This window comes from Zingiber officinale, unplaced genomic scaffold, assembly GCF_018446385.1.
Source record: "Zingiber officinale cultivar Zhangliang unplaced genomic scaffold, Zo_v1.1 ctg135, whole genome shotgun sequence".
Classification (NCBI taxonomy): Eukaryota; Viridiplantae; Streptophyta; class Magnoliopsida; order Zingiberales; family Zingiberaceae; genus Zingiber; species Zingiber officinale.
Window position 1 is genome coordinate 460,530 of NW_024589831.1, and position 26,429 is coordinate 486,958.

Genomic DNA, 26,429 nt, shown 5'->3' on the forward strand with positions numbered 1-26,429 from the left:
CGTTAAAATTTACATTTACCAAAACAGGAAAAAAAAAACAAACCGTGCAAATTGGTAGAGCTGGAGAAAGACGGAGGATAACATTCGCTTCGCCTGGCGATTTCGTCGGCGATCTGCATTTCCTCCTCCGCCCTAATGCCTCCTCTGCGTTCTACGACGTCGTTCTGATATGCCTCACCCGATGCTCACCTTCTCGATGCCTCATATGGCCGCGCCCTCCTTCCTCGAAGTCGACCGATGTGGCTTCTTCCGCCTCCCACTCCGCCTCAGCGACAGATCCTTCCCCCTTCGCTGCCACTCACAGCCGAGCCTCTGCTTTCTTCTTCCATCTCACCGAATTCGCCTCATCCCTTCTAGCCGCCTCCGTCCTTATCGTCTTTCCGCTGCCTTCGTCCCCTCCAAGTCCGGCTCCGAACACGATGATTCCGTCGAGGTAATCTTCCTTCGCTTTTCCACGAAATTGCGTTTTATCTGTGTTAATTTTGTAGACCTATAATTAACTTGGCTATTTGCTGGGGAAGGCTGTGGAGGCAGCGGTCGTTAGCCCAAAAGGGAAGCATAGCAGCCAGATGACGAAGCGGGTGACCTTTGGCCTTGGCATCGGACTGGGTGCTGGTGGAGTCGTGCTGGCTGGGGGATGGATGTTCACGGCAGGGGTGGCTGTTGCGGCGTTCCTTGGAGGTAGGGAGTACTTTGAGTTGGTCCGAAGTCGGGGGATTGCTGCTGGGATGACACCGCCCCCAAGATATGTATCGAGGGTTTGCTCGGTTATATATGCTCTCATGCCCGTACTGACTCTGTAAGTTCTCTATCCCTGGATGTTCTTCAATTTTACATCCCAAATAGCAGGATCATTCTATGTTTCTGAGCTAGAGCTGTTTAGTGGATCAGAAGGGGTGGGGAAAGATACCTCATGTTAGAATTATGTCAAACGAAAGGGGGAAAAGAGGAAGAAGAAAGACAGCAATTCTTTTAGGTGAACTGCTGTAGATTGAATGAATTTCTCAGACTCATAGTTCTGTTGAGATCAATTTAAATGCTTTGCCTTGTACAAGTTTTTTTTTTTTTTTTAAATTTCCAAGTCATCTTCTTGCCCTTCTACAGTATACTGTGATTAATTGCTTTAGATTGTGATCATGTTCTCCTTAAATGTTATTAGTGATATCGTATTGCATAGAGTTCAACAAAGGATAACATTCATTTAGCTGTCCCAGATAGTTGGGAGTAACACGACTCTATGATTTTGATAAAACTTGTTACTCTTCTTGTCGTACTCGTTTTATCAAAATTTGCAACACAATGTGTAGAAGAAAGACTTATTACATTGAGATTTCCATACGCTGTTACCTGGAATTGGCACTTTTCTACCTGCGTGGTATCTGATTTAGATTAAGAAAGCATGCACACTAAATTTTCGCGACTTATTCTTGCTTCTTGATTATTCAATTATTATGGACAGGTATTTTGGAAACATAGATGTGTCAGCGACATCATTTGCATTTATTGTCGCGACTGCACTGGTGCTACAGAGAGGAAATCCACGTTTTGCACAGTTAAGCAGTGCTGTTTTTGGGCTCTTTTACTGTGGTTATCTTCCTAGTTTTTGGGTTAAGCTCCGCTGTGGTCTCTCAGTTCCTGCATTAAATACTAGTATGTCAATGTCTTTTCTTCTTCTCTTATTTCTTTATTCTTATTCATTACTTCACATAAGATCTATAAACCAAATTCTATCTTCTTCAATTTAGCGGCCTGGAATACATTATGCATACTAGAGCAACTGATTTTATGCTTTCTAAGTATGGAGGTGCAGCATCTATCACATGACAATGCCTAACTATGGAGCTTATAATTAGTCAAGTTCTTAGTTTTAAATATCATCATATTGAACTAATGCTTTAACTATTGGGTATACTGTAAAAATTAGCCTGAGGTGTGGAACTCCATAAATGTTCCCTTTCTTCTAGTTGGATACCTGTTGAAGTTTGCTCTGAGCCATGCGAGGTGAAATGCAGTCAATTAAACCTGATCCATCTGGATTTTTAGCCAAGTTGTTGAATACCTCATTATTATTCAACTTATTGAGTCATTAGCTTGATGGACCACAGTTTATATTTTAAACAAGAGATGCTGATCCAAGGGTCTCGTATATTTCACACATGTAATTGTCTTAAGTTCTTATTCTCTTGATACTTTTGGTATGCAGAAGTAGGACATGTATGGCCTGTTGTTCTTGGTGGGCAGGCTCATTGGACAGTTGGACTTGTTGCAACCTTGATATCTATTAGCAGCATAATTGCAGCAGATACCTTTGCGTTTCTAGGTGGAAGGGTAAGTTTTTCTCTCATAGATATATGCAGGTTAAGAAACACATTTCTCTCAAAGTGGTTATTTCATACTATTTTAGTTGAACTTCATAAACTGTTGCTATATTTTAAAACATATATAGTATGAATATTATATGTTGCATCAAGTACTTATCTGGTGAGTAGTTCTCTATGTATGTTGATGTCATACTAGTTACAACTATTCAATTGACCATTTGTCTAATTTCTTTTACGTCTATACTAGTTATATAGTTTCTCCTATCCGTTAAGATATATTACATCTTTATTGAAATTGACCTTTGATGAAATTAAAGCAAATAGAACCACCAATCAGTATTCTTATAATAGATTCCAAATCTGCATGCCTCCTGGCTTCCCCTAAGAATTCGCTTTCTAGTCTATGTAGTAGGCTATGCATGTTTATCAAGCTGTTTAGTCAATATTTACTTAATGGAATACATTTGTGTTTATGTTATTGAGGTTCTATATTAATTATTTACTACAACTCAAAGGGTACATCATTTTCCTTTTGTAGTTGTTTCTTTATATCAACACATCCATGCTGAATTTCCATCCTTTAACTTGAGTGTATGTTTTAGTATGTTCATATGAAATGTGTTACTGCTAGACATTTATGAGATTGGATATTTTTTTCAACCGAAGCTTCATAACAATGTAATTTTCTGTAATTCCTAGGCATTTGGCCGTACGCCACTTACTAGTATTAGTCCAAAGAAGACCTTGGAAGGGGCTCTTGCTGGTCTAATTGGATGCACCATGACTGCTGTACTGTTGTCACAGATTTTATGCTGGCCTACAACAACATTAAGGTACATAACTTATGTTGTGGTGACATACTAATGCTTTTATTAACCTACATTCTTATTTCGACTTGAATTCACAGTCAGCTTTTCCGTGCATTCAGCTTTTCCCCCTTTTCTTTTTATTTTTGTGAAATATCCTTATAGTTGACTGAAGGTGTTAATTGAAGTCCCTAATAGCATGTACTGATTAGGTGTCAATTTACTTTAAGAGGAGATCAAAAAAATCGTGCAGGATTTACAGGATTTATGGTTAACGTTGATTATTTGACTATCCATATTAATTTGGATCTTTTCTTGGTTTTTTTTAGTTTGTTTTCAATTTGATATTGAACTATTAATTTGTAAAATGGCCACCAGTTTCAACAACAAGCTGGTAGATAACAGCAATAAGTTAGGAGTTCTAACAAGGAGTAGATGATACATTAGTTAGATTGGTGTCTGTTTACTTTCTCCATCTTTTTGGTAAGATTTATGTTTCCGTCCATATTTGTGCTCATTACAATCATAGGAGAAAGTGGAAGTTAATGTTAAGATGTCTTCCTCAACAACGAATGAGGCATAACCATCTTCGAGCATTTGTGTAAATCCCTGCACCCCTACACAACTCACCCTTCCATCCATCTTACCTCTAAGTCACCGTGATTTACCTCCCTCACGATGGTCCGGGGACTGACGAGGGCACTGGGGGCAAGCGTAGTCGCCTTACCCAATGTATGAATGCTTTTTATTTGTTAAGGTTCTCCTTGGTTATCACTAGGGGTGTAATCGAATCGAGCCGAGCCAAATAGTAAGAGGCTCGAGCTCAAGCTCGATTCATTATCCCTAAGCTCGAGCTCAGCTCAAGTTCAATTCGAGCTTTAGGTCTTAAGCTTGAGCTCGACTCGTAATAAAATTAAATAGCTCAAGTTCGGCTCGAAAAAAGCACGTTCAAAAATTAAATGAGCTTTGTTCGAGCTCATTTAAGATAATAGCTATAATAATTAATAATGTATTATTATATTTATTATATATATATAAACGAGTCTCTTAATGAACATGTTCGCAAGCTCACAAACCAAATATTGTTAAGCTTGAGTTGGGCTCGATAATGTTTTTGAGCTCGAAATCAGGTTCAAGCTCATTAGCTCGGCTCCTTAACTTAATTGAATGAAATTTTTTTCAAACTGGGACCCGAATAGCTCACGAGCAGCTTGGCTCGTTTACCCCCCTAGTTATCACCTCATTCTTTACTAATACTTGTATTGCATCTTTTCTTATTTAGAATCACTTCAAATTTTACTGTGGGGATGGTATGTTTTGTTGATGTAAAATCTTGTGGTGTTAACATTTTATATTTTCAACAGTGCTGCATCTTTTGGAGTTCTAAACTTCGTTGGGTCTTTGTTTGGTGATCTTATTGAGTCCATGATCAAACGCGATGCTGGCGTTAAAGATTCTGGATCACTCATACCTGGGCATGGTACATTTCTTTCCTCAAGTAACACATGCATGTGGTAACTGCTGTTTTTTATAGTAACTGTCTAACTGAGCATATAATGCATATTGATGGCGGAGAAAAGGAATGCTCCCAGTATGGTATCTAGTCACTAAACAACTCTCAAGCCCTTCTCTTAGATCATATAATAATTTTCTGGCGTATCTCATTATTAGGTGGTGGGTTGTCACTGTTGGGTCGTCCGCTAGCTTGGACTGAGTACCTTGCTGGAGAGATTCACCTTCATTTTTGTCACGCCATTGACCTACTCCATCTTTCCTACTAGTAATTTTTGTCTTTCAAATCCCAAACACTGAAACTCGAAACTCTTGCGCTTTAAACTGATGCATCTCAATTGACTATGAATTTCAAGCAACAATATGGAACATAACTACTATCTGCAACATTCTACATTTTCCGACGTAAAAAGCACTCTTACTATCTCATGCAGGAGGCATCCTTGATAGGCTGGACAGCTATGTGTTCACCGGCGCGCTCTGTTACTCTTTCGTCAAGATTGGGCTTCCCCTTTTCGGAGTTTGATCGACCGTTGAATCTAGAGGTAGAACGCAACCGATCATTCACCAGATGTTTGAAGAAGGAAAAACACACACTGCAGAATAAAGGCAAATCTATAGCATATTTTATGTATTTTGTTTTTTTAGGCCAAAGGGCAAAAGTTTGATCAATGTCATGATTTTCTTTTTTTCTTTTTTCCATTTGTGTATACGTAATATATAAAAGTGTAATAATGGCTAAAAAAATCATTTTCAACTACTCATTTATATTTTAACTACTATTATATATTGATCTATTTGAAAGTAAATAGTTTTATTTATTGTTATTATTTTTAAGTAAAAAATTGGTTTAATTTATTTTATGATTTTTGACTTGTTAGATGAGAATAGTAACACTTTAACACTTGTATTGAACGTATTAAAATTATACAAAAAATATATAAACCCTTATAATCTCATACAAGAGAAATATTATCTCAATAAGTGTAAAACAAGCTTCCATGCTCACATGCTATCATCTCATACAAGAGTAATATTATCCCATTAAGTGTAAAACAAGTTTTTATGTTGATCGCATGCTCGCTTATGACATACCCTCTCAGGATAGACTAGTGGCTAGTGCATGAGGTATTATTATCATGAGTCTGAGATTTGAATCTCGACATATATAGTTAATATAAATGTCTTTTTCATGTGCTAGTCATTATTTCAAAAGTTAATAGTCATTCGTGATTTATCTCTTCCGTGTTGGTTCTGAAACGGATTGGTGAGGGTCACCTCTTGTCACCATACTCGCTTATGATACGATTATCATTGAATTATCATTCATAATTCTTATAAGTTTTGAGGGGAAAACTTTAAGTAACCCTAAGGAGGAGTTATTAGCTTTCAAAGTGGTCAATTTTTTATTTTGTTTTGTTTTATTGAAAGGCCATTGTTATCAAGGTAAGCTTAAAAGCAACATGATGATGAGGTTAGGGTTCGGGGTGATCCCATTGCTGTCCGGAGTAGGTTGAGAGAGAGTGAGAGCATCATTAATCAGTGGAGTCAGAAGCATTGTCTCCTCTACTGCCTTCCAATCCTTTCCTTAGCTTCACTTTTACTTCCATTAATTCCACCACTGCAAATTATCACAGATGCTCTTAATTCCACCTCCCATCATACGTTTCCCTTCACAAGTAACATACATCATCATGCACCTTTATCTACACAATTATTGGCCTCTGCTTCCATCAATTCATTCCCCCCAACAAAATAATTACAAACAAAAAAAAACATAATAATAAAACGACCTACTTAAAATAGTAATACACAAATACCATAAATTATATCCTCTAATTCATACCCTAATTCTCTTATTATATATAATACATTATGAATAAACTAGTTTCAAAAACCCTAGCCACAAAATCGAATGCATGCATCAATTAAGTTGCACTCTAGGCGTGGAAGGAAAGATGATAGCTAGGGTTGGCATGATGAGCCTTCACATGAGAGCTTTCACGCACACATCATGTTATCTTCCTCTACAAACAAACACTTAACTTACCTCTTCCTCCTCCTCCTCCTCAACCCTTAATTATAATTAATACTCATCTTTGCAAGAATTAATACCCCATGTCCACTTCCTCCCCAACAGCCTGCCTTTTTTGACCTAAATGTTTGGATCCCCCCTCTCTCTCTCTCTCTCTCAAGCCTCAACCCTCATATTCCCTCTGACCTCTATATATATATATATATATATATATATATATATATATATATATATATATATATAGACACACATGCAAACAGTTAGTTTGCTTTCAAGGAATATGAAAGTGATGTAGCCTCATAGCTTTGCTTCCCTGCATGGGCACCTCCTCTTCTTCTTCTTCTTCTTCTTCTTCTTCGCGTCGTCAACATCTCTTCTTAGTTGCAGTCTTATTCCTCTTCTTGGTAGTCTAGCTAGTTGCACATACATATTGATCATTACTGCATGGAAGTACTGTAGTATGTAGCCTTCTGATAGTCGAGCACAAGGTGTTTCCATGTACTGCAAGTAGCTGAGGAAGTTCTGCCATTCGAAGTTTTTTCGACACAGAGTACTCAAAGGTAAATAATGTTCATATCTCTTAGTGTTGTATGGCAGAATATATTTGTATTGATTGATGATTAAATGGGTTTGTGTCATCAATTAAGGAAGATAAGCATGATTTAGGTTTAAATAATGTCAAGATATATATGCATGGGCATTGTTCATACATTTGCTACCATAACATGCAATTATAAATACTTTTTATATTTGATTATTTCCATCTGTATGAACAAAAACTTGTATTATTTTGATTATTTATGAATAAAAAGTAGGTGTTGTACCCATATCATAATTCCTTAAATTAAATTACAATAGTGTTATTATTTTTTATGAAAGGAATGATTAGTTAGATAAATTAAAGAGATGTGTATATAATTTAGTTCCATTATTTCTCTACAAATATTAGCACTACACTTTTGTTTTTTTGCTTTCAATTGCAAAAATAGCTGAGTGGCACTATAAGCATTAGAACTTTATTGATATATTAAAGCTTGGTCTAGCACACAACCGATAGATAAGTAGGAATATTTAGGGAAATTAAACAAGCTTAATTATCGCAAGCTAGCAATCGTCTTGTTCGTATGTACAATACCATCATAGATTGTCATTTTCACATATGACTCATTATCATAATTTGCTAGCTATGTAGTATATATATTGATTGTTCTAGAACTCGAATGAATTCGGTTCTTCTTCGATGTTTGAATCATTTCCATGGATAAATTTGGCAGCTCGTGGAAGATGAAGATGGGAGCTCCATGCCGAGTTCTTGTTCTTGGCTGACTTGAAGTAGATGTTCAGCTTCTTCTGAGTACATGGCTTTCTTTGAAGCATCATGGCTTAGTTGGGATGCAACAAACTTATCGAGAACCCTCCAATCCGTCACTTGATCAAAAGCTTGGCTAATGTTCTTGTTATTATTGTTGTTATTGATGTTGTTGTCGTCGATCTTGATTGCCTCAAGTTGATGTCTAGGTTGCCCAATTGCTTCATCGCTGATCTCCGAGAAGATGAATCGTAGGTTCATGTAGCTAGCATTTCCCTTAGGGCTCTCAATTGGTGGGAGTGCTTCATGATAAGTGTAGTACTCTCTTGGCAAGTGGTATTGGATCTTCTTCTCTCGCTTGTAGAAGAGTGGTATTGGCAATGCCCTCGGTGAGTCGATATCTTGAACGAATGATCCTTGTTCGATGTCATACCACGGCATATCGTCGCTCTCTTTTCTAGCGGTAGGCAATCGTTTCTTGAACACCCTACACACCACCCATCCTTCTTCCTGTAAATTGTTCAAAATTCAAATTCAAGTACTTCAAACATTAACAATTCTTCCTTTTCATAAAAAAAATTGTTCCTAAATCTATTCAATTCCTTCAAAAACAAAAATCAAAACTTACTTGTGGAGGTCCATTTTCATTCACCTCAAGGCGATACTCGTGCATGATCCAATCCGACTTTTGTCCATTCGGCGCTCTTCCTTTGTAATAGACCAAAGTCTTTCTCATGCCTACCAACCTAATTTTGGAGTAAATTGGCTTGTCTCTCCCGGTCGCCTTCCAAAACCCGGCGGTTGTTGCTCGGTTGGTTCGAGTTCCGGTTGGATACTTTTTGTCCTTGTGACTAAAGAAGTACCACTCATCTTGTTCTTCGGCTCCAAACCTACATATCTCTACACGATTTATCGAAAATTATCAATTGCAATATGCAAATGCTAGATAGATAGATAGATAGATTGATAGATAGATAGATAGATAGATTGATAGATAGATAGATAGATCCCACAAACATAAGTAGATTATGAACTTATAGTGAAGCACCTTGAAGATCCCAAGGTTCAATTTTGTATAGATCAACATCTTTTATCACGTCTAAGTCGATTCTTCGGGCACCCACTTTCTTCCTAAGGTAGTAGTCGACTAGTTCTTCATCAGTGGGGTGGAACCGAAAGCCCGGTGGAATGCGCGAGACAGTGTTCATCTTGATCTTTAAGAGATACTTGTAGTACTTCTGAGTCCTGTAAAATTCATCAAATGTTAAAATTAAGTATATTTGTTCTTCATGTCATCTAATGTAATGCTAAATAAATAATGTGATCTCCAATATAATTAGTTGTTATCACATGTAATGAATCTCTTCTTTTAATTTCTTTTCTTCATTTTATGTAAATAAAAATTCACTATAATCTTATTACATTGATGTTGAATAGATGAAATAAAAATAAAATAACTTAATTTTCTAATCATCATAATTAATGCTCTACATATCAGGCTAATTATGTTCATCTCAGTTACAATACATAGGAATATTAGAGATACTTAACAAAAAGAAAGATATCTTCATAAAAGAATCATATGAACTTATTGACCTAACTAACTGTTAAGCTCTGCATTAACAACATGAATTTAATAAACAAGAAAATGTACGAATATCATATGAAATATTCTTCATAAAACTCAAAGAAAAAAAAACACTTGTAATTTAAAGGAATAGATCCACAATTAAAAAAACAAAACTCATGATCTATGATCAAAGTGTGGGCACAATATTCTGAAACATGCATAGATGCCTACTTGTGTAATAATGAGTAGTGATCATTAAACTGAAACTTATATAGATCTCAGCAGAACATTTTGCTAAAAATTAAAAATTTAAAAATAAATACATAGGAAGAGATGAAATATATATATTTGCATGCATGAATTTGTTGTTAGCTAGAGAGCGATCACCTGCAATCAGAGTGCCACTCTTCGCCTTCGACCGATCTCTCTATACCTACGATCTACACCACTACAATTGGCTACCAAGAAGAAGGAGATGAGGAAGGAGGTAATTAAAAAGAGGAGGATCGATCCGGGCGAGGAGGAGTATGGAGATCGGGAACGGGAAACGGAAGAAGAGAGTGAAAGGAGTGTAATAAGTAAAGCTTGTGGTTGAGGTTTTGAAGGTCGATCGGTCGGCCTCTTGCACTTGCACTTGCAACCACCTCCCTCAACTTTTCTTGCTGCCTATAATTATATGACCATAAAGAAAACAAAGAAAGAACAGGCCTGTCTTTATATATATCATTCTTTCTACCCTACAACACATTTTACTTTTATCTATATATATATATATATATATATATATATATTCACTACTTAAATATCTCCCAGCAATTATATATTTCTTTTAAGTCTTTATCAATGGATTCAATCGACTAATTCTTCTACTAGAAGATCACAGGTCGGTAGCATTGTCTAGCTCGAGCTCGAAGAGTATAAGAAGCAAGTTCACATTAGGAAAGGAACATTGTGGCAAAAAACGAATATGCTCGCTCCTACATGTACATATGAACTATGATTTATTTGTACAAAAGGGTGATATTGAATTACTTATGATGAACGATATCATTTTTCTCTAATGATCATATCGGAAATTATCTTTTGAGTGTGTACAAGGCTGGTATATAAGGTGCCTCTGAGACTATAGTACAATGGAAGAGTGCCCAATTGTTACCCACACTCACAATTTAATTTCCAATTATAGTATATTTATAGAGATTCCCAAGTACTGTAGCTTAGAATGCTGGACTTTTAATTTATCTGTCGTAAGTATTTTTTTATTTATCCTGATGATCGATGAATAATTTTTATGAAATTAAATTGATCATTTTAAATTTGACATGATGTGACTTTAAAAGATTAGTATATAAGGTAGGAGTGTGGAAGGAAAGGAAGATCGAAAGAAAGAAAGAAAGTGAAAGGCATATATATTGACGGAAACGTAACTGAACAGGCACCTCCGTCCACAGCGTATATACCACCTTCCCCTGAACGTGTGGGACCCTCCTCGCCCTTTTCTTTGTTAATTAATTAATGGATTAATCAATTAATTAACTAATGCCTTTTCCACCTTCCAACATCATGCATGCTTCTTCTTCCCATCTCTCAGCTTTCACAACAGCATGCAACAATATAAATAAAAGTTTCAAAACAGAAATTAATTGACAGGAAAAATTCGCGTGGCAATAATCTTATTGGAAGGAGTGTGACTTTGTTGTTCCTCTCGTGAAAGCATTTTTTTTTTTTTTTGCAAAAAAAAAAAAACTTTAAAAATAGTAGTAAAAGTTGTTGTTTATTATTATATATATAATCCAGTTGACTTGGCCAGTGGCTTCTAGTGCACAAAGGTAGTAAGGAGGAAGGGGAACGGGGGGTCGGTCTGAGTGTGAGTGGGTGAAGGGACCCACTCACGGAAGAGGGATATATGATGGGAGCGTGGGGCCCGGCGTGGACTGGCCCCGATCATTAGGACGCCCCTTGTAGTCTTTGGATGGTGGCCCCGCACCAAACACGTGGGCCACGGTTTACACGTTGCTAGCCGATCAGGGTGAGTTGGTCGAATTGAGCCGAACCGGATCCCTCGGCCCGGTCGGAGAATCAAAGATCAATCGAATTCAGTGGAAAGTAAGCGTCAGATCATCATTTTATGTTTATTCTAAAAATAATTATTCTTTATTTATTTTATTTTGTAAAGAGTCCAATCGCTAGCCGATTGAATTGGTATATATAAATTGATGATGAACCAATTTGTCGATCAAGCTGACTAGATCAAACATGTTCTCTAATCTAATTATAGTGATTCAGATCGATCATATAAGTCGATGATGCTGAAGGAACAAATCTACCTAAAAACACTAACAAGCCAATTGTGCCAAACAAATTATAAGCTGAATGGACCAATTGTAAATTGTTTTAACCAAGAGTTATTCTATCATTATACACACTGTTCTTTATTTATCATTTAGGGTTTCTTGAACAAAATTAAGAAATAAGTATTGCTATCTGTTCCTCATCAATTCAACTCTTGTTCTATGAACCAAACCAAGATTGGATTTCATGCCATCCTTAAGATCCACCAAGCATACTGTTGAATGATTTTTTTTTTTTTTGAAAAAAAAAAGAGTAAATATGTAATCACAAGCAAACTAATTAGGAAACAAAGTTTCACTTCTAAACAATTCACAAGATCTATCAGCCAATTAATCAAACAATCAACACCATATGCATAAATTCCCATTCTTATCAGCAGAAGCCAAAGCCTTTCCCAGCCCACTCCACGAACATGACACAACCGGCGACGAATGCCCTTCCAAAATGCTCAGACCATTGTCCTTTACCTTTACCCTCGACCATATGTGGACTGATCCATCAGCTGACCCAGCCGCAATGCAGTTCTCGTCGGCGCTGATACATGATCTGCTCCAGTTCGATGCCACTCTGTTCCCGCTGGCTCTGAATGTCCCACACACTTCTAATGTTCTCAGGTCGAATAAATTGTGCAGGTTGTCCCTCCCACTAGTCAGCACCAGGTTACCACTTTGTGATACACAAACTGATGTGACTGCCTGAGAATGTGCAGCTACTTCACTTATCGTTTTCCCCATCCGGCTGTCCCATATCCGAAGGTTTCCGTCCACATGACCGGAGCAGAAGGTGAGCCCGTCCAAGCTATAGGAAAGTGCGTTGCAGTTGCTCTGGGAGATGATGGTGTTAGTGCAGTAACCTTTCATTAGGTCCCACACTTTGATGGTATGATCATAGGCAGCACTGACTAAATTGCGGTTAGAGACTTTGCTAGCATCGACAGTGCAAACTTTCTCGGTGTGGCCAGTCAGTGTGTGGCGTACCCGACCAGAGCTGGCTTCCCACACATAAAGGTTATTTGAACTGCTTGCTGCAATGATGGATCGGTTGTCGTGTGTAACAGCAAGGTCAAGTATTGACCCAAGGCAGCCATGGAGAGTGGACACTAGGGTTCCAGAGTTGCTATCCCAGATCTTAACTGTTCGATCCTGACCACCACTGATCAACTTATCGGAATTGTTTTGAAACAAAATGGCAGCGCACCCACCTTCATGACTCTGGATGGTGTGCTTGCAGTAAGACGGAATTGTTGACTCGACATGATCTACATATCCTGCTTCCCTTTGGCGAACTACTCCGTCGACTTGTTGTTTGGCAAGTTGTTCGATGCTGGACATCTTGAATTGTTGCATCACGTAGTCATACATTGCATTAACCTGTTAACATGATGAGCATTATATGAACTGATGAAGAGACTTTATAGCCTGAGATGTTGAACAAATCCAAACAACTCAAATTTGAAGAAAAAAGAATGTGAGACAGATTAAGCAAGGTAGAAAACTCAATGCAAGAAACTTGTTTATGATCAAGAAGAACATGCATACAAACAAAAGTAACGTTTTGGAGAATATCAAAAGTGAATAATGAATAATTCAAAAACATTTTTTTGGTTCTCGATTCAACCAATGTTTCATGAGCCTAAGTACATAAACAAACATTTATCTAGCATGATCCATAAGTAGGTAACAGACAAAATAAAATTTCTCTAGTACCCAAAGAGCCAGAGGAATAACCAATAAACTACCTACTCAGAGGCATTGTTTGGCCATTGTTGCCAGATTTTAGTCTAGCATAACCCCTTATATATATATATATAATGGATTTTCAAACCGAAGACAATATAAAGAGGAAGTTGGACAATAGCTTATTAACAAATGTTAAAGGATTCAAATATTTCTTCCCAATTGTCCAGTAAGCTGAATACATCTATAAGACATTTATAAAGATCCTAGTGAATGTTTGGAGTATTGCAGTCAAAATGAAGACTAAGTAGAAAACCTTCAGGTATAAACTGGAATAAAGTGCCAGATAAGTAATCATACATGAGATAGCAAAAATTCAAATAAACTTTAACTCATTCGACTAAATATTCTATAAAACACATTAAGATAGGAGAACATTTGGCACATGTATATGCTATGATTAAATACCTCATTCAGCTTTTCTGCAGAATTCATTTTCTCTAGCATCCATCTATCAATTAATTCCTTGTTCTCTGACTCTGTTTTTATCAGCTTTATTCTAATCTCCTCAAGTTGTGCCTTAATCGACTGATTTTCACTAATTAACAAATCCAATGCTTTTGTCTTTTCCTCTAAATCATGACTAAGTTGTAGGTTTTCTTCCCTGAAATATTAATTTATATCAGGTTTATTAGAACTTTGGTCAGCTAACAATAGCATTCACTTCAAAGTAGAAGATACTGCAGCACTCAAGCAACCTTGTTTGTGACATCTCAATTTGCAAATTGGTGAGCAATTCTTCTTTCTCTTGAACAAGGGCTTTTGCTTCCCTGCATTCTGCAATTTCAGTGACAAGTTGATCGGACAATCGTGTATGAGCTTTGTAATATTGTTGCAGTTCTAGTTCAAGCTTTTCAGCTTTCTCCTTCCACTCCAAGCCCTGCTTGTGATATTAATCAAAGAATAAATAAAGTAAAACAAAAATAACCTAGAGAAGCTGATTTTTTTTCCACAAGCTGCATTACATGGAAGAATTGAGACAATCAAGTAAACATGTCATCATCATATTGAGATGACCAAGTTTGTGGTGGGAGGAAACCTTGTCATGTGGTAAGAATGAGCAAAAAGAGTAATGTTGATATTGATGAACAGTGTACGTTAGCAAACAGTACGTGGAGTTTCGTAAAGATTGAAGGTCTTTTATCCCTCTGCATTATTTATATTCTCCCTTCTATTTCCTACCACAATCTAAGAAAGGACAGAAACCCAAATAACCTTATTGAAAATGCACAAATTTCTTACTTCTCTTAGTTTGGGTGGTGAAAAATGAAAAATTAACCTTTAATGAAGAATAGGGAGGATAACAATTAGCATAGATGACTCAAATAGTTCAGATGTGTCTCATTGATCTTGTTTCTTAAAGTGAATTTTTTGTGTTTTCCTTGAGAAACTAGATGCCCTCACATTGAATATCTCCATAACTGTACAGATACATACATACTCAAATTAGCATTTTTTACATGACAACAAAAAATGAGCCATTACGTATAAGTTTATGCGGCAAGTTGGCTGCTTGAAAGATTGCAAGGTTATAATTGAAAACAACTGGATGAAAATAATTAACATTATTACATCTATATTTTAGCAAATGAAAAATATTAACATACTGATAAACCAAGTGGTTTAACCGAGAAATGACAACAGAGCCATATAAATGTGACGGGACCTTTCAGTATGAAATAATAGGAATCAACCAACTAAATGGACAAATTTTGGAAATCAAGGACAAGTATAAGATACTTGTGTAAACATATCTAGACTGGCATTAGTCACGTTTGAAGCCCAACATAGAAAAATTTGACTTCTTCTATAATGACTTAATGAGGTCTTAAAATCCAACCTCTTTCGTGGTCTATTGATTAGTTTCATCAGGTGTAGTAGTGTAGCTCAGTGATTTAAGAATTAATACTTAGACCATACACAAAGTTAGCAAATGAATAAATTGTACGTTTTATGGTATGAAATTATATATATCCAGAACAGAACAAGTTTGAGAGAAGAAGCATTCAGACTATCTAGCTGCATTAATTTTTAAACCTCAAGACACAAGAATTTCAGATAATTAGCCTATTTTACTTTCTGTACTCACTATTCAGAATAGATTTCTCACTTTCTCACCATAACAAAATCAAGTCAGAATTCTATGAATTTTAGCACAATGGCCAAATAAAATCATATATTGTTGATTTTATAATTTGTAAATCCTTAGAAAATTTGAACACTCAAAGCCCAAAGATGAAGAAATAAAGAAAGAATCAGTATTTTCCCAGGTCCATGATCTAATAATATGGACATACCTGTGCCACGAGGGGTCTGGAGAGTGCATTGATAGCTGGAGCATGGGCGCCTTCCTCAGCCAAGTGCCGTTTACGAAGGGCTTGGATGGCACACCTAATAGCAGCCTTCCCAATCTCCTCTGAAGTCCTAGAAAAGCAAGAAAATATGAGGACAATATTGTAGCATACTGTAGCAAGATAACTATCTCTACTCAGAGGAAACAAGAAAGATTACATGTCACTGAATCTAAGCATCAACAGCGAATCACGTGGATCTAAATCATTGATGAATCTTTGTCTTCCTCTGAGGCAGCGGATTGACAGGGAGGATAGCAAAGGCAGCAAGCAAGAAAAGGCGAAGGAACCTATTTGTTGGCTGCAACTTTCATCATCAGCGACGTAAAATCACAAAAGTATAATGGCCTTCTAACCAAAATAAGAAATTTTAAGTAAATCATATTCTCAAGTAAATCATATTCTCAAATAATTAATTTAAAAAATATGAAATGTAAATAATTTTAAATGACAAATATCTGTATGCATTTATTATAATGAACAATTATATACATTATAGTTATCAAGAAAAATCATTTCAGTAAATTAATTTTCATAAATAAATTTAAAATATCAAATATCAAAAATAAGAAATGCTAAAATTAGGTAAACATATATTTAATTGAATGAAATTAGTTTGATGGAATGAAATTAATCAATTTGGCCATTTATAAAAATTTAAAGATATATTTATCTATCAATTAAAATTTGCATTTATCTCTCTCTCTTTTAATAAAAAAAAATCTTTGATATTTTTTCAATCACTTAAGCTGTTTCACCAACCAGATAGAGAGCATTTTGGTAAAAAAATAAAAAATAAAAGGAGGGGCTTGCTTTTGGCTCTTTGAAACAGAGAAGTCTAACTTGGGCATTTCCCAATATTATTTTTCTCTCTTATTACTGATTACTATATTCTTATTGTTACTCTATGTATATAATACATCTTTGAAATGATAATGATTAATAATTTAAATCAATGTAGTAGATAGTTGGACCTATTCTTTTTATATATGTGATTGTCCAAAAAGTATGTATACTAGAGAGAACAGATAATTGGCAGATAGAGATAGATGAGAATATGAATGAGAATTTTGAATAGAATGCTACAAAGCAAGTAGACATTCTTCATGAGCCTTAGGTAGAGTACTTGGGTAGAAAATTCAGCGGATGGAAAGTCCAGTGGGTGGATTTTCTAAATTTTCCATCTTTCTTACAATTAGATTGATGGATGAATAGAATGGAAAACCAGATGATTGAGAGATTCCACTTCACTGTAGTTCTGATTAAAATCCAATAGAGGCAAAACCTTGATGAATCACACATGTAAAACAAACATGCTTTATTTGACAGAATGTTTGCCCACAATTTCGATATGTGACTTGAAAAGAATTTTACGCTTTATTCAACATAAAACAAACATGCTTGATCATTAGTGAAATTGTCTTATCAACTTTTGTAAACAAAGCCTGTGAACAGTTCATAAACAGTTGTTCACAAACGTATACGAGGCTCAATTAGGCCTTTCTTTAGACTTCAATCAAAATATACAATATCTCGTCTGTTTATTTTTTTTATATCCTAAACATTTTTGCGTTACAAATTCAATATAATAAGTTAAAATGAGTGATAGCATTATTTATTGGATCAATGATTAAACTAAACTATAAGGACAACCATATCGCTGATTGAGTTTGATAAAAGCTCAAGAATGGCTCGATCTCCCTAAGCTTTTTTAATAAACAAGCTTGTGCAATCTCAGTAAGATAATTAAACAAGTTAAAACATTGTCAAGCTAGCTCCTTTACAGGCGCACATCCATGGGGTACCAAAAACCATTAGAGGTGAAGCTAGAGAATCAAAATAAAAGGTGGAACAGAGAGAGAGAGAGGGAGAGGGGAAAATTTTAGCTCAGAAATTAAAATGGCTACGCTAGATGATAAACCTAAAGATTTTCATGATAAATCTGCCTAAACTATTTAGTTTGCATCTAGAGATACAATCAACATAATGATGTTGTATCCATATCTCCAAGCATCTAAATCAACACGAGTCTTCTTCCAAAAACATCATCGACTGTTCGATCAAAAAGATAATTGAACATACATACTCAAAAAACGGAAATTAAACACACACACACACACACTCAGAGATGATTTTCTGACCTCTGTCCTGAACAATGGAGTCGAACAGGAACAACTACGTCATCTAGGAGGAAAAGGAAGCTCTAGCCGCTGGATTCTGAAAATTGGATGTTGCGGGCGAGAGAGCACAGCCCGCGGTCAGGATAGATTGATCTGAGGGATCAAGGGACGGTATTGGCGTGCGAGGACGAAGAAACAAACAAAGGTCGTGAAAAGAACAGAAAACTGACTCGCCAGAGAGAGGGCGATGACCGACGGAGAGCGGTCGGAAGGAAGAAGGGGAAAACTATCCAGAGAGATCGGATAAACGAGATCGAAAAGGGAAGGAGAAGGAATCGCCTCCGAGAGAGGCGACCGAGTTGGGCGACGACGGCGAGGTACAGAGATCGCGATGGGAAGGGGGGCGAGGGCGGCGGTGGGTGTCGGGGCAAATACGCGAAAAACAAAAAGAAAATAGAAATAAATAAATATCAATTACTTTTTTGGCATCATAATTAATAAATAAATCCATACTGTGTTAACACTTCTCTAAATCAATTAATTTTCATTTTTCTAAAATATGTCATACTAATTGAAATAATCTAAAACTAAAATAAACTATTTTTATTTTTAAATTACTATCTATACTATTTTAATAAAATCTAAAATTTATTAAACTCTATTTTTTTTAAAAAAAAAATACCACTTAGTTACATCTATAATGCTAACTCTCCAACATTAACATTTGGAAAAAAAAAACCGGAGACGAAATGTGACTATAGCCGTGAATTTGGATTCATCGATTAAATTAGCTAATCCCATCAAATAAAATTATTTAAATTGATTGAGTTAAAATTTTATCAATTCAAATTTGTAGATTTGTCTAGACACATGATCCGTATAGTAAGCCTATGCATTGAGAAATACATATGAGATAAATTTTATATCAATTTATTATCTTTATAGATTAATATTTTTCATCCCAATTTATATATATTTATATTTAAAATATTTATTTTTAGATACATGTGGTTGATGAAATATTTTTGAAGCAAAGCATGTATTTTTTTTTTTTTATAGACATGTGGTTGGTCCACCTAATTCATAATCCACCTTGAATGGGTTGAATTAGAGATTTTCTAATATGCCAAAATGACGAGTTGGCTCACCTCGTCCTGCCAAATGACTATCTCACCACATGTTGACATGCCCTACCATGAGTTGATTTGTTTGACAACTCTAACTATGAGAGGCGCTTAAGATGAAGGGTTAATTCTCGAGGAACAAATATGCTCAAGAAGGGATCAATTTTCACATAATTTAGTTAATTAGAGAGCTACAATTAGACAGAAGGTTAATTATCGATAGACCCATATTTTTAAGAAAAAAATTTCTCCTATTCATTAGTCACTTGATGATCATATAAGCTGACCTCGTTGGACGAGTTATAGGAGAAGCTTGTGGGACGGATTGCAAGGGATACTTGGATTGAGTATAATTTCCGTTACCATGAAAATAAATAAATTTATTATAATTAAAAAATTAAAAAATAATTACAACGTTATTTATTATTATAAACTCTCAAATTAATAATTTAATTTTATTTGTATTGATATTAATAACTTCACAGATAAACTTGAAGTCCCGGGAAATGGTGTAATGGACATAAATTTGAATGTATTTATTTAATATATATATATATATATATATATATATATATATATATAATTTGATTAGTGTCCCATATATATATATATATATATATATATATATATATATATATATTATTTGATTAGTGTCCCATATAATGCGTAAATACTAATATATTATATATATATCTATAAAGACAAAATCATTTTTAAAAAAAAAACCATAAATATAACTTCGTTATTGAGAATATTAATAAATTAATGAGTTTGTCTATCGATCATCATAGATATTCTCGGATGTTTGACCTCCGGTTTGACTCGACCCGGTCAAAATGCGATTTGGATTCGTAATTGATAACACTCGTAAATCACGTGCGGGCGTCGAAGGCCCAACATCCACAGAACATTGCTGGACATCCTTGGAATCGCCTACTTTCTTCCTCTCCTCCCATCGACCGTGTCCCATCAGGCGACGACGAAGCTCTAGGGCGAATCATCCATCGCCGGAGAAGAATTCACCTTCAATGACGCTCGGTGGTTCCGGTGGATCCAGCGTCGTCGGTGAGTTCTCCGCTTATCTATTCTAATTTAGACAATTAGGTATTTTACGCTGACCACACGGTCAAACTTTTGCTGGGAACTCCTCATCCATGGGTTTTCTCGGAACAAGATCGTAGGATCTGGTTTAGGAATTGATGATCGGCACGATTGTTTCTCCTTGTGGCCGTGCCGGCCGTCATAGATTTATGATAACTGAATTGCTGGATCTCTAGTAGTTTTTTTTTTTTGCCTTTTGGCAGATTTTTCAAACTCAATATCGACCCCAGGCTGCTGTGCTATCCGGTTGAGAGAAGCCCTGACATTGCTAACAATTGTTAAGTGTAATTAGTCATGTTAGATCTGTTTAGAGAGGGATCTATCAACTCCTACAAGTATCCTATTCAAAGTCTGTTCTATGCACTCCTTATTTTAGACTCATTTGTTCTTTCAAAGAAGTATTCTTGATCGCTGTTGTCGAGTTGGTAAAGAGACTCCCTTTTTATTATGTCTGCCCGTGGTCTGGCTCATACTTCCTGTTCCACTGAAAAGAAGTATGCTTCCCACTTCTCTATTTTAAAACCTTTTGCTCAAATTGCATAAAAAAAAATACTCTGATTAAACTTTTGCCTGACATCAGCATCAACAAAATTGAAGTTTCTTTGTGAAACTGACAGTTCATTATTTATCAGTGATTAGTGGAGCCATAGAGATATTGATTACTTCTCATGGTGCTCGTGTTGTTGTAGAAGAACCCATCTCGACCTAAGGGTGTCTTTGTTATTCCCTTATTTCTCTACTTCCTCTTTCCTCTGGTAGATTATCTGCTCAGGCCTACCTTTGGGGGATTGTTTCTTTATCATGTAAAGTTGTATACCAGGAGAAACCAATAAACATTCAGACACCAATCTGATAACAATTTAGACCTGATGACAAATCACTGTTGACTAAGACATTCTCTTGTACTGAACTGTTCCATCTCGTATCTATTTAAATCCTAAAACTCTTTTATTATGTGATTCTGTGCAACTTTGGTTCTTTGGTAAAGGAGGTCAGCTCAATGCACCACTATGTTGCTATCTAGGTTATTGCCAATGCTAGCATTCCTTGATTGATGTTATGTAGAAATTTGTTTCTTTTTTTTTTCACTCTGAAATGTTGCATAATTTATTAATTTCTCTGTTCATGGCGGATTAACATTTTCTCAGTAGAGTTGGTAACTTTTGCTAAACAATGTTAACAGGTGCTTGAGGCATATTGATACAGATTCTTTTCTTATACCATTTTCCCCCTTCTCTAGTGAATACAATCATTCAGTTTGGTCACACTCATCAATTGCCATAATCTTACCTTCATTTACTTCGCTTGCAGTTCCTCGGAACTTCAGATTGCTGGAAGAGCTCGAACGAGGAGAAAAGGGCATAGGAGATGGAACTGTAAGCTATGGTATGGATGATGGAGATGACATTTATATGCGATCTTGGACTGGAACAATAATAGGTCCTCATAATGTAAGATATTTTAGTTTAACACCTTGCCATATTTGGGCCATCATGATTTATTCTGCTAGCACTCTCACAGACTGTCCACGAGGGCCGCATCTATCAACTCAAGTTGTTCTGTGATAAAGACTATCCTGAGAAACCGCCTAGTGTCCGATTCCATTCACGCGTCAACATGACTTGTGTCAATCCTGACACTGGAGCGGTAATCAATATCTGTTCAAAGAGTGATATTTTCATGGTGGTCCGATAATTTGATCTGCCCTGATGATTGATCAATAAAAACAGGTTGATCCAAGGAAATTTGCAGTTCTAGGGAACTGGCAAAGGGACTACACGATGGAATATATCTTGACCCAACTCAAGAAGGAAATGGCTACATCACACAATCGCAAACTGGTTCAACCTCCAGAGGGCACCTGCTTCTGAGACAATGAATTTCAAGCACGACAATGCTAGTTCCAAGGTGACTATCAGTGTTTCGATTAATCATTGAACTGAAGCTTTTCATTGGGTGCTGCATAATGAACTTTCGATATATATATATGTCAGTGTAGAGTGTGTTGTAAAAGTTGACTGCAACGAATTGTTATAATCTATCATCAAACTCGTTGTTCTGTTGACCTTTTCTTATCTGAAAGTCTATTATCTTTGCATTGTTGGTCAGCTTCTCAGACTTCTGTTGGCATAAAGTGGGTTTGGTTGATAGGAACAACTATTTCATTCGCCATGTATTCTGTTAAAATAAGCATTCTTATATTATATTTGTTGTGAAAATGAACTTGGAATGGCACAAGGTCACAAGGAGTTACTATTTCTCATTCTATTCCACTTTATCTAGTTTATGCTTGAAATACTTTATATTCTTACTTGCTTCAGCCCTTGAAATAATATATATTATGAACATAGACTCGGCTTATCGTTGTGCCTGCAGGGACAGACAATCTAGTTGAGTTGAGTTGAGAAGGGCAAGCAATTAGAATGGACCAATTAGGTTGGATGTGTCCGTTGGGTTCGCGAGTTAGATGAATCGAGTGGGTCGGATGGGCTGAAAAGTTTTGTGGGCAGACCACTTAGGCTGGTTGGGCTAGACGGGCAGAGCCAGACTGAGAAGGAGAACCAGAGGTGGTTGTTGGTCTGTCTGATCAGGTAAGAAAGGTAATGGGTCGCACTTGGACACATCACGTTGTTATGAAAACTACTACTTGTCTATTCCTTTTTAACATTTACTTGTTCCCATCATTCCTATTCAATTCCTTGTACATTCTATTCCCTAGAAATGGACATTCCATCCATTTCTTGTCTAGTAATTGATTGCATAAGGCTGGAATCAGAGCTTTCGTGACACCTTGTGATGGTAACTTGGACACAGCACATGCTACCCTTCATGTCCTTGACCAAGCTTAGCAAAGCATAGTGCCAGATTTCGACAGCCACTGTTTCTTGGAGTTGCTTCTCATAACATTCCCTGAGCTCGAAAAACTTAGATCGCACAGATGCATGCATCATTGTTCTCTAACCTTTGTTAGTAGGTAAGGTTTTATGATCAGCACTAAAGATAAGATTCAATTATGAGTTTGGGTTTTTCATGTGTTGTCCTGCTTTCTCCAGCTGCCATTAGCATTGAGTGTCTTGTCGTTTCATTAGCGATAGGTATGGGGATGAAGGATGACTGTGATATGGGGCATTGGTGGAAATTTGTAACCAGTCGCGCTGTTTGAATGGGAATGGCAGTAAAGATCCATAGTAAACTCGAGCTACTTAAACTCCTCAAGGTCCTCTTAACTATGATCCTATGTGAATCATAAAACAAGCTAGCGTACGCGCTCACAATGTATACAATCTATACATGTAGGTCCTCTTAACTATGATCCTATGTGAATCATAAAACAAGCTAGCGTACGCGCTCACAATGTATACAATCTATACATGTAGGGCGACGAGTGCGTCTATACTGACTTTAGAATACAAAATTGTTGGACTTCCAATATGCGTAAAGCATTTAGATATATTGATTTGCTCTCTCCTCTATTATCATTGTTTTCAATTCTATTGATTGATGACAATGCCCCATATATACATTGCCCTAGTGTTAGTGTAGTGCAGTAGAAGAGCATTAAGTTGTCACCCAGGTATCTATGGTTCAATCTGGTATTTATGGTTCAATCTCCAGTTATGATGCATTTGTATGATTTTTTTTTCTCTAAATGGGCTAAACAACTACGGGATATTATATTTCTAAGTTGTCTGTCGTGAACGCTTCCCAATTTTTTCTGACGACCAATGAAAAACATTTGTGGAGTTGAATCGATCATCCTAAATACAATGTTATTTGGTTCAATATTTTTTTTTTTTACATTACATTTACTCCAAATAATACAATGTATTGCAATTAATTGCGACAATTAGAATGAGTATTATTTGAAATAAATAAGAATTCATAAAAGTGGGGTATTTTAGGCAATAAGGTGGTTGTAGTTTTAAAGCCTAACAAAATGAGCTTGAAAGCTGCTCATGAGAAGCATCACACGTTGATGTCGATAAGTCATGTGAGAAACGCGACAATTAGGTTAAAGTTTAAATTAGATAAACTTCATTGTTCTTGATTTATCACGAGAGCATAGAGATATTGAAGAGGTTTTTAGAAGTACTTTTATTATATTTTTCAAATCTGGAGAGTCTTAGAGTATTCATATCAGCTATCTTATTTATAACTTTTATCTTGAATTTTAAATAAAGTAGTTAAAAAATCTTTATATCAACTAACTTATTTATTTTCTAAATTTAGAGAATGAAATCTCTATTTTAAAATAAAATAATATTACTTTTTAATCTCTCTCCTTCCATTCATTTTTTCCATCTATTCATTTTTTTCCATCTTTCTCCTTCCACTTATTCCATAAATATAATAATAAAAAAATAGATAAAAGAAAAGAAAATAATAAAAAATTAAGGATCATAAAAATTGGAGGGTAATTAATGTAATGTGTACTGAAAAATGATTGTCTAAATTTAATAAAATGAATTACTTATCTTAAATTTTAGATATAGTAATAAGAAATTGATGTTAATGTTCTAATAAATTTACTGATAGTGTTGATTAATAAATATTATTGTCTTAAGTCATGTAATAAATTTAAAAATTCAGGGCTCTTAATTTATACAATTAAGATATAAAAGCATAAGTATTTTAAGGAGATTTATTGGAATATACTGATTTTGATTGGTTTTGGTTCGAAGAGATTTCAAATTTTTTAAATCAATCAATCAATTTCAGACGAAATTGTCGTACGTGCGTGCGCAGTTGAGTAAAATGTTGTTTTTTTTATTCTTAAATTTTAATTCATAATTTCAATTAAACATCTCGTTTATATATATCAATTTAACAATTTGATCCTTCTTAAAACTATAATTCTGAATCCATAATAACGAGGTTCACATTTATGTCGTTTTTTTAACAATTCGGCCCTTGTAAATACTCACAATTCAACAAATTAATCCCACGAAATCGAACTACAGCCCGTCATTTCCCGGCGATCGCCGAGGCGAGGAGGGAGCGGAAGGCGACCTCGTCGCAGGGGACCGTGAGGCCATCGCGGTGTTCGAAGCCGAACTCCTCCTCCGCCAACCGGAGCAGCCTCTGGAACTCAGGGTGCTCCAGAGAGGAGATGGGCACGACGAAGCGGCTCCGGCGCTGCTCCCCCACTACGTACACCGCGAAGTGGCCCTTGGGCACGTCCGCTGGCGGCCGCCGCTCCTCCTCCTCCTCCATATCCCGCCCCTTCAAGCTCGAGCACCGCCTCAGTATCTGCTTCAGCACCGGGCTGCTTTGAATCATCTTGCTCTGCCTCCTCATTCCCATTGATGAAGCAGAGGAAGCGCGAGCAGAACAGAGCAGAAGAAGAAGAAGAAGAGGAAACAGAGCAAGTTTGTATGCTTTGGGATGGAGAGTTGGGTGGGGGTTTTATTTATGGATGCAATAAGGTGGAGTTGGATTCAAAAATAAAATAAAATATATAATAATAATAATTAGAAAGATTACTTTTTTATATATAAATTTATAATTATATATATATATATAGAATTGAATTGAATTGAATCCTTCATTGTTTATACTTTAGAATGTTTAAGCATTATCATTGGCTTTAATTAAATTGGTCGAGAGTAGCCAAACTTCTTTGCTAAAGGGTGGTTCTCGACCTCCTTGCAAGGAACATCTCCTAAGAACCATCATATGTTGCCCATTAAAGAAGTCTTTGTGCTACCTCCATTTCCATGGATGTCTTTTGCCTCTTTGACTATGGCATGATTCTATGTAATGTCTTCAAATCATTGATCAATAAAAGTACATGATATGTTTCAACTTTGAGAGTACACAATATCTATGCATAGAAAAATATATATTATATTTATAGATAGATCCCTTGAATTTCATAATTTTAATAAGCATTTATAAATTTGTTTGAAAATACTATTCCATATCAATAAAATTACTTATTATGTGAAAATTGCTACCATGTTGGAGGGTATTTTTGACATTTAAGATGATGGTGTAATAAACACGTGACTGTTATGGGATCTGGGTTGGGCTGCTAATGGGCTGGGAGATTTATTTCTGGAGGCCTAATAAGCCCAGCTCTATTTATAAAT

The 26,429-nt window shown here is 35.9% G+C and overlaps 5 protein-coding genes and 1 long non-coding RNA gene across 8 annotated transcripts; 3 read left to right on the forward strand and 3 right to left on the reverse strand.

The window, feature by feature from the left end:
* Positions 1–26: 26 nt before the first annotated feature.
* On the forward strand, positions 27–5,212 carry LOC122036282 (phosphatidate cytidylyltransferase 4, chloroplastic-like). The gene is made up of 7 exons (XM_042595564.1): positions 27–433; positions 522–799; positions 1,460–1,650; positions 2,204–2,328; positions 3,021–3,154; positions 4,492–4,607; positions 5,074–5,212. The coding sequence occupies exons 1-7, from the start codon at positions 170–172 to the stop codon at positions 5,163–5,165; spliced, it is 1,200 nt and encodes a 399-aa protein (XP_042451498.1). The 5' UTR covers positions 27–169; the 3' UTR covers positions 5,166–5,212.
* Positions 5,213–6,944: 1,732 nt separating this feature from the next.
* On the forward strand, positions 6,945–8,209 carry LOC122036278. Its single transcript, XR_006127345.1, has 2 exons — positions 6,945–7,234; positions 7,949–8,209. It is a non-coding gene; the product is annotated as an uncharacterized LOC122036278 (long non-coding RNA).
* LOC122036277 (NAC domain-containing protein 7-like) lies at positions 7,896–10,206 on the reverse strand. Its single transcript, XM_042595561.1, has 4 exons — positions 9,941–10,206; positions 9,032–9,228; positions 8,612–8,883; positions 7,896–8,493 (listed from the first exon to the last, which is right to left on the reverse strand). The coding sequence occupies exons 2-4, from the start codon at positions 9,189–9,191 to the stop codon at positions 7,924–7,926; spliced, it is 1,002 nt and encodes a 333-aa protein (XP_042451495.1). The 5' UTR covers positions 9,192–9,228; positions 9,941–10,206; the 3' UTR covers positions 7,896–7,923.
* A 1,960-nt stretch (positions 10,207–12,166) lies between these two features.
* LOC122036263 (autophagy-related protein 16-like) lies at positions 12,167–18,555 on the reverse strand. Of its 3 annotated transcripts, none has more exons than XM_042595538.1 (6): positions 18,134–18,555; positions 16,153–16,282; positions 15,939–16,065; positions 14,340–14,521; positions 14,050–14,245; positions 12,167–13,275 (listed from the first exon to the last, which is right to left on the reverse strand). In XM_042595538.1, exons 2-6 carry the CDS (start codon positions 16,170–16,172, stop codon positions 12,247–12,249), a joined length of 1,554 nt encoding a protein of 517 aa, XP_042451472.1. In that variant the 5' UTR covers positions 16,173–16,282; positions 18,134–18,555; the 3' UTR covers positions 12,167–12,246. The 3 variants fall into 3 exon arrangements, with proteins under 3 accessions (XP_042451472.1, XP_042451470.1, XP_042451471.1); XM_042595536.1 differs by having other exon boundaries at positions 16,153–16,293; XM_042595537.1 differs by lacking the exon at positions 18,134–18,555 and having other exon boundaries at positions 16,153–16,314.
* A 1,562-nt stretch (positions 18,556–20,117) lies between these two features.
* On the forward strand, positions 20,118–22,445 carry LOC122036287 (ubiquitin-conjugating enzyme E2 variant 1D-like). Its single transcript, XM_042595567.1, has 4 exons — positions 20,118–20,301; positions 21,649–21,788; positions 21,859–21,984; positions 22,068–22,445. Exons 1-4 carry the CDS (start codon positions 20,265–20,267, stop codon positions 22,206–22,208), a joined length of 444 nt encoding a protein of 147 aa, XP_042451501.1. The 5' UTR covers positions 20,118–20,264; the 3' UTR covers positions 22,209–22,445.
* A 2,753-nt stretch (positions 22,446–25,198) lies between these two features.
* Positions 25,199–25,708, reverse strand: LOC122036254 (auxin-responsive protein SAUR50-like). The gene has a single exon (XM_042595523.1). The coding sequence runs from the start codon at positions 25,639–25,641 to the stop codon at positions 25,303–25,305; it is 339 nt and encodes a 112-aa protein (XP_042451457.1). The 5' UTR covers positions 25,642–25,708; the 3' UTR covers positions 25,199–25,302.
* Between the last annotated feature and the right edge of the window lie 721 nt (positions 25,709–26,429).

Coding starts and splice junctions, on each gene's coding strand:
- LOC122036282 (XM_042595564.1), top strand. CDS start 170: ATGCCTCACCCGATGCTCACCTTCTCGATGCCTCATATGGCCGCGCCC. Junction 2,329..3,020: donor TTGCGTTTCTAGGTGGAAGG/GTAAGTTTTTCT, acceptor TGTAATTCCTAG/GCATTTGGCCGTACGCCACT. Junction 4,608..5,073: donor ATCACTCATACCTGGGCATG/GTACATTTCTTT, acceptor TATCTCATGCAG/GAGGCATCCTTGATAGGCTG.
- LOC122036277 (XM_042595561.1), bottom strand. CDS start 9,191: ATGAACACTGTCTCGCGCATTCCACCGGGCTTTCGGTTCCACCCCACT. Junction 8,884..9,031: donor TGAACCTTGGGATCTTCAAG/GTGCTTCACTAT, acceptor TAAATCGTGTAG/AGATATGTAGGTTTGGAGCC. Junction 8,494..8,611: donor ATGAAAATGGACCTCCACAA/GTAAGTTTTGAT, acceptor AACAATTTACAG/GAAGAAGGATGGGTGGTGTG.
- LOC122036263 (XM_042595538.1), bottom strand. CDS start 16,172: ATGCTTAGATTCAGTGACAT. Junction 14,246..14,339: donor ATTGAGATGTCACAAACAAG/GTTGCTTGAGTG, acceptor TTAATATTTCAG/GGAAGAAAACCTACAACTTA. Junction 13,276..14,049: donor CTGCAGAAAAGCTGAATGAG/GTATTTAATCAT, acceptor TCATGTTAACAG/GTTAATGCAATGTATGACTA.
- LOC122036287 (XM_042595567.1), top strand. CDS start 20,265: ATGACGCTCGGTGGTTCCGGTGGATCCAGCGTCGTCG. Junction 20,302..21,648: donor CGGTGGATCCAGCGTCGTCG/GTGAGTTCTCCG, acceptor CTTCGCTTGCAG/TTCCTCGGAACTTCAGATTG. Junction 21,985..22,067: donor TCAATCCTGACACTGGAGCG/GTAATCAATATC, acceptor CAATAAAAACAG/GTTGATCCAAGGAAATTTGC.
- LOC122036254 (XM_042595523.1), bottom strand. CDS start 25,641: ATGGGAATGAGGAGGCAGAGCAAGATGATTCAAAGCAGCCCGGTGCTG.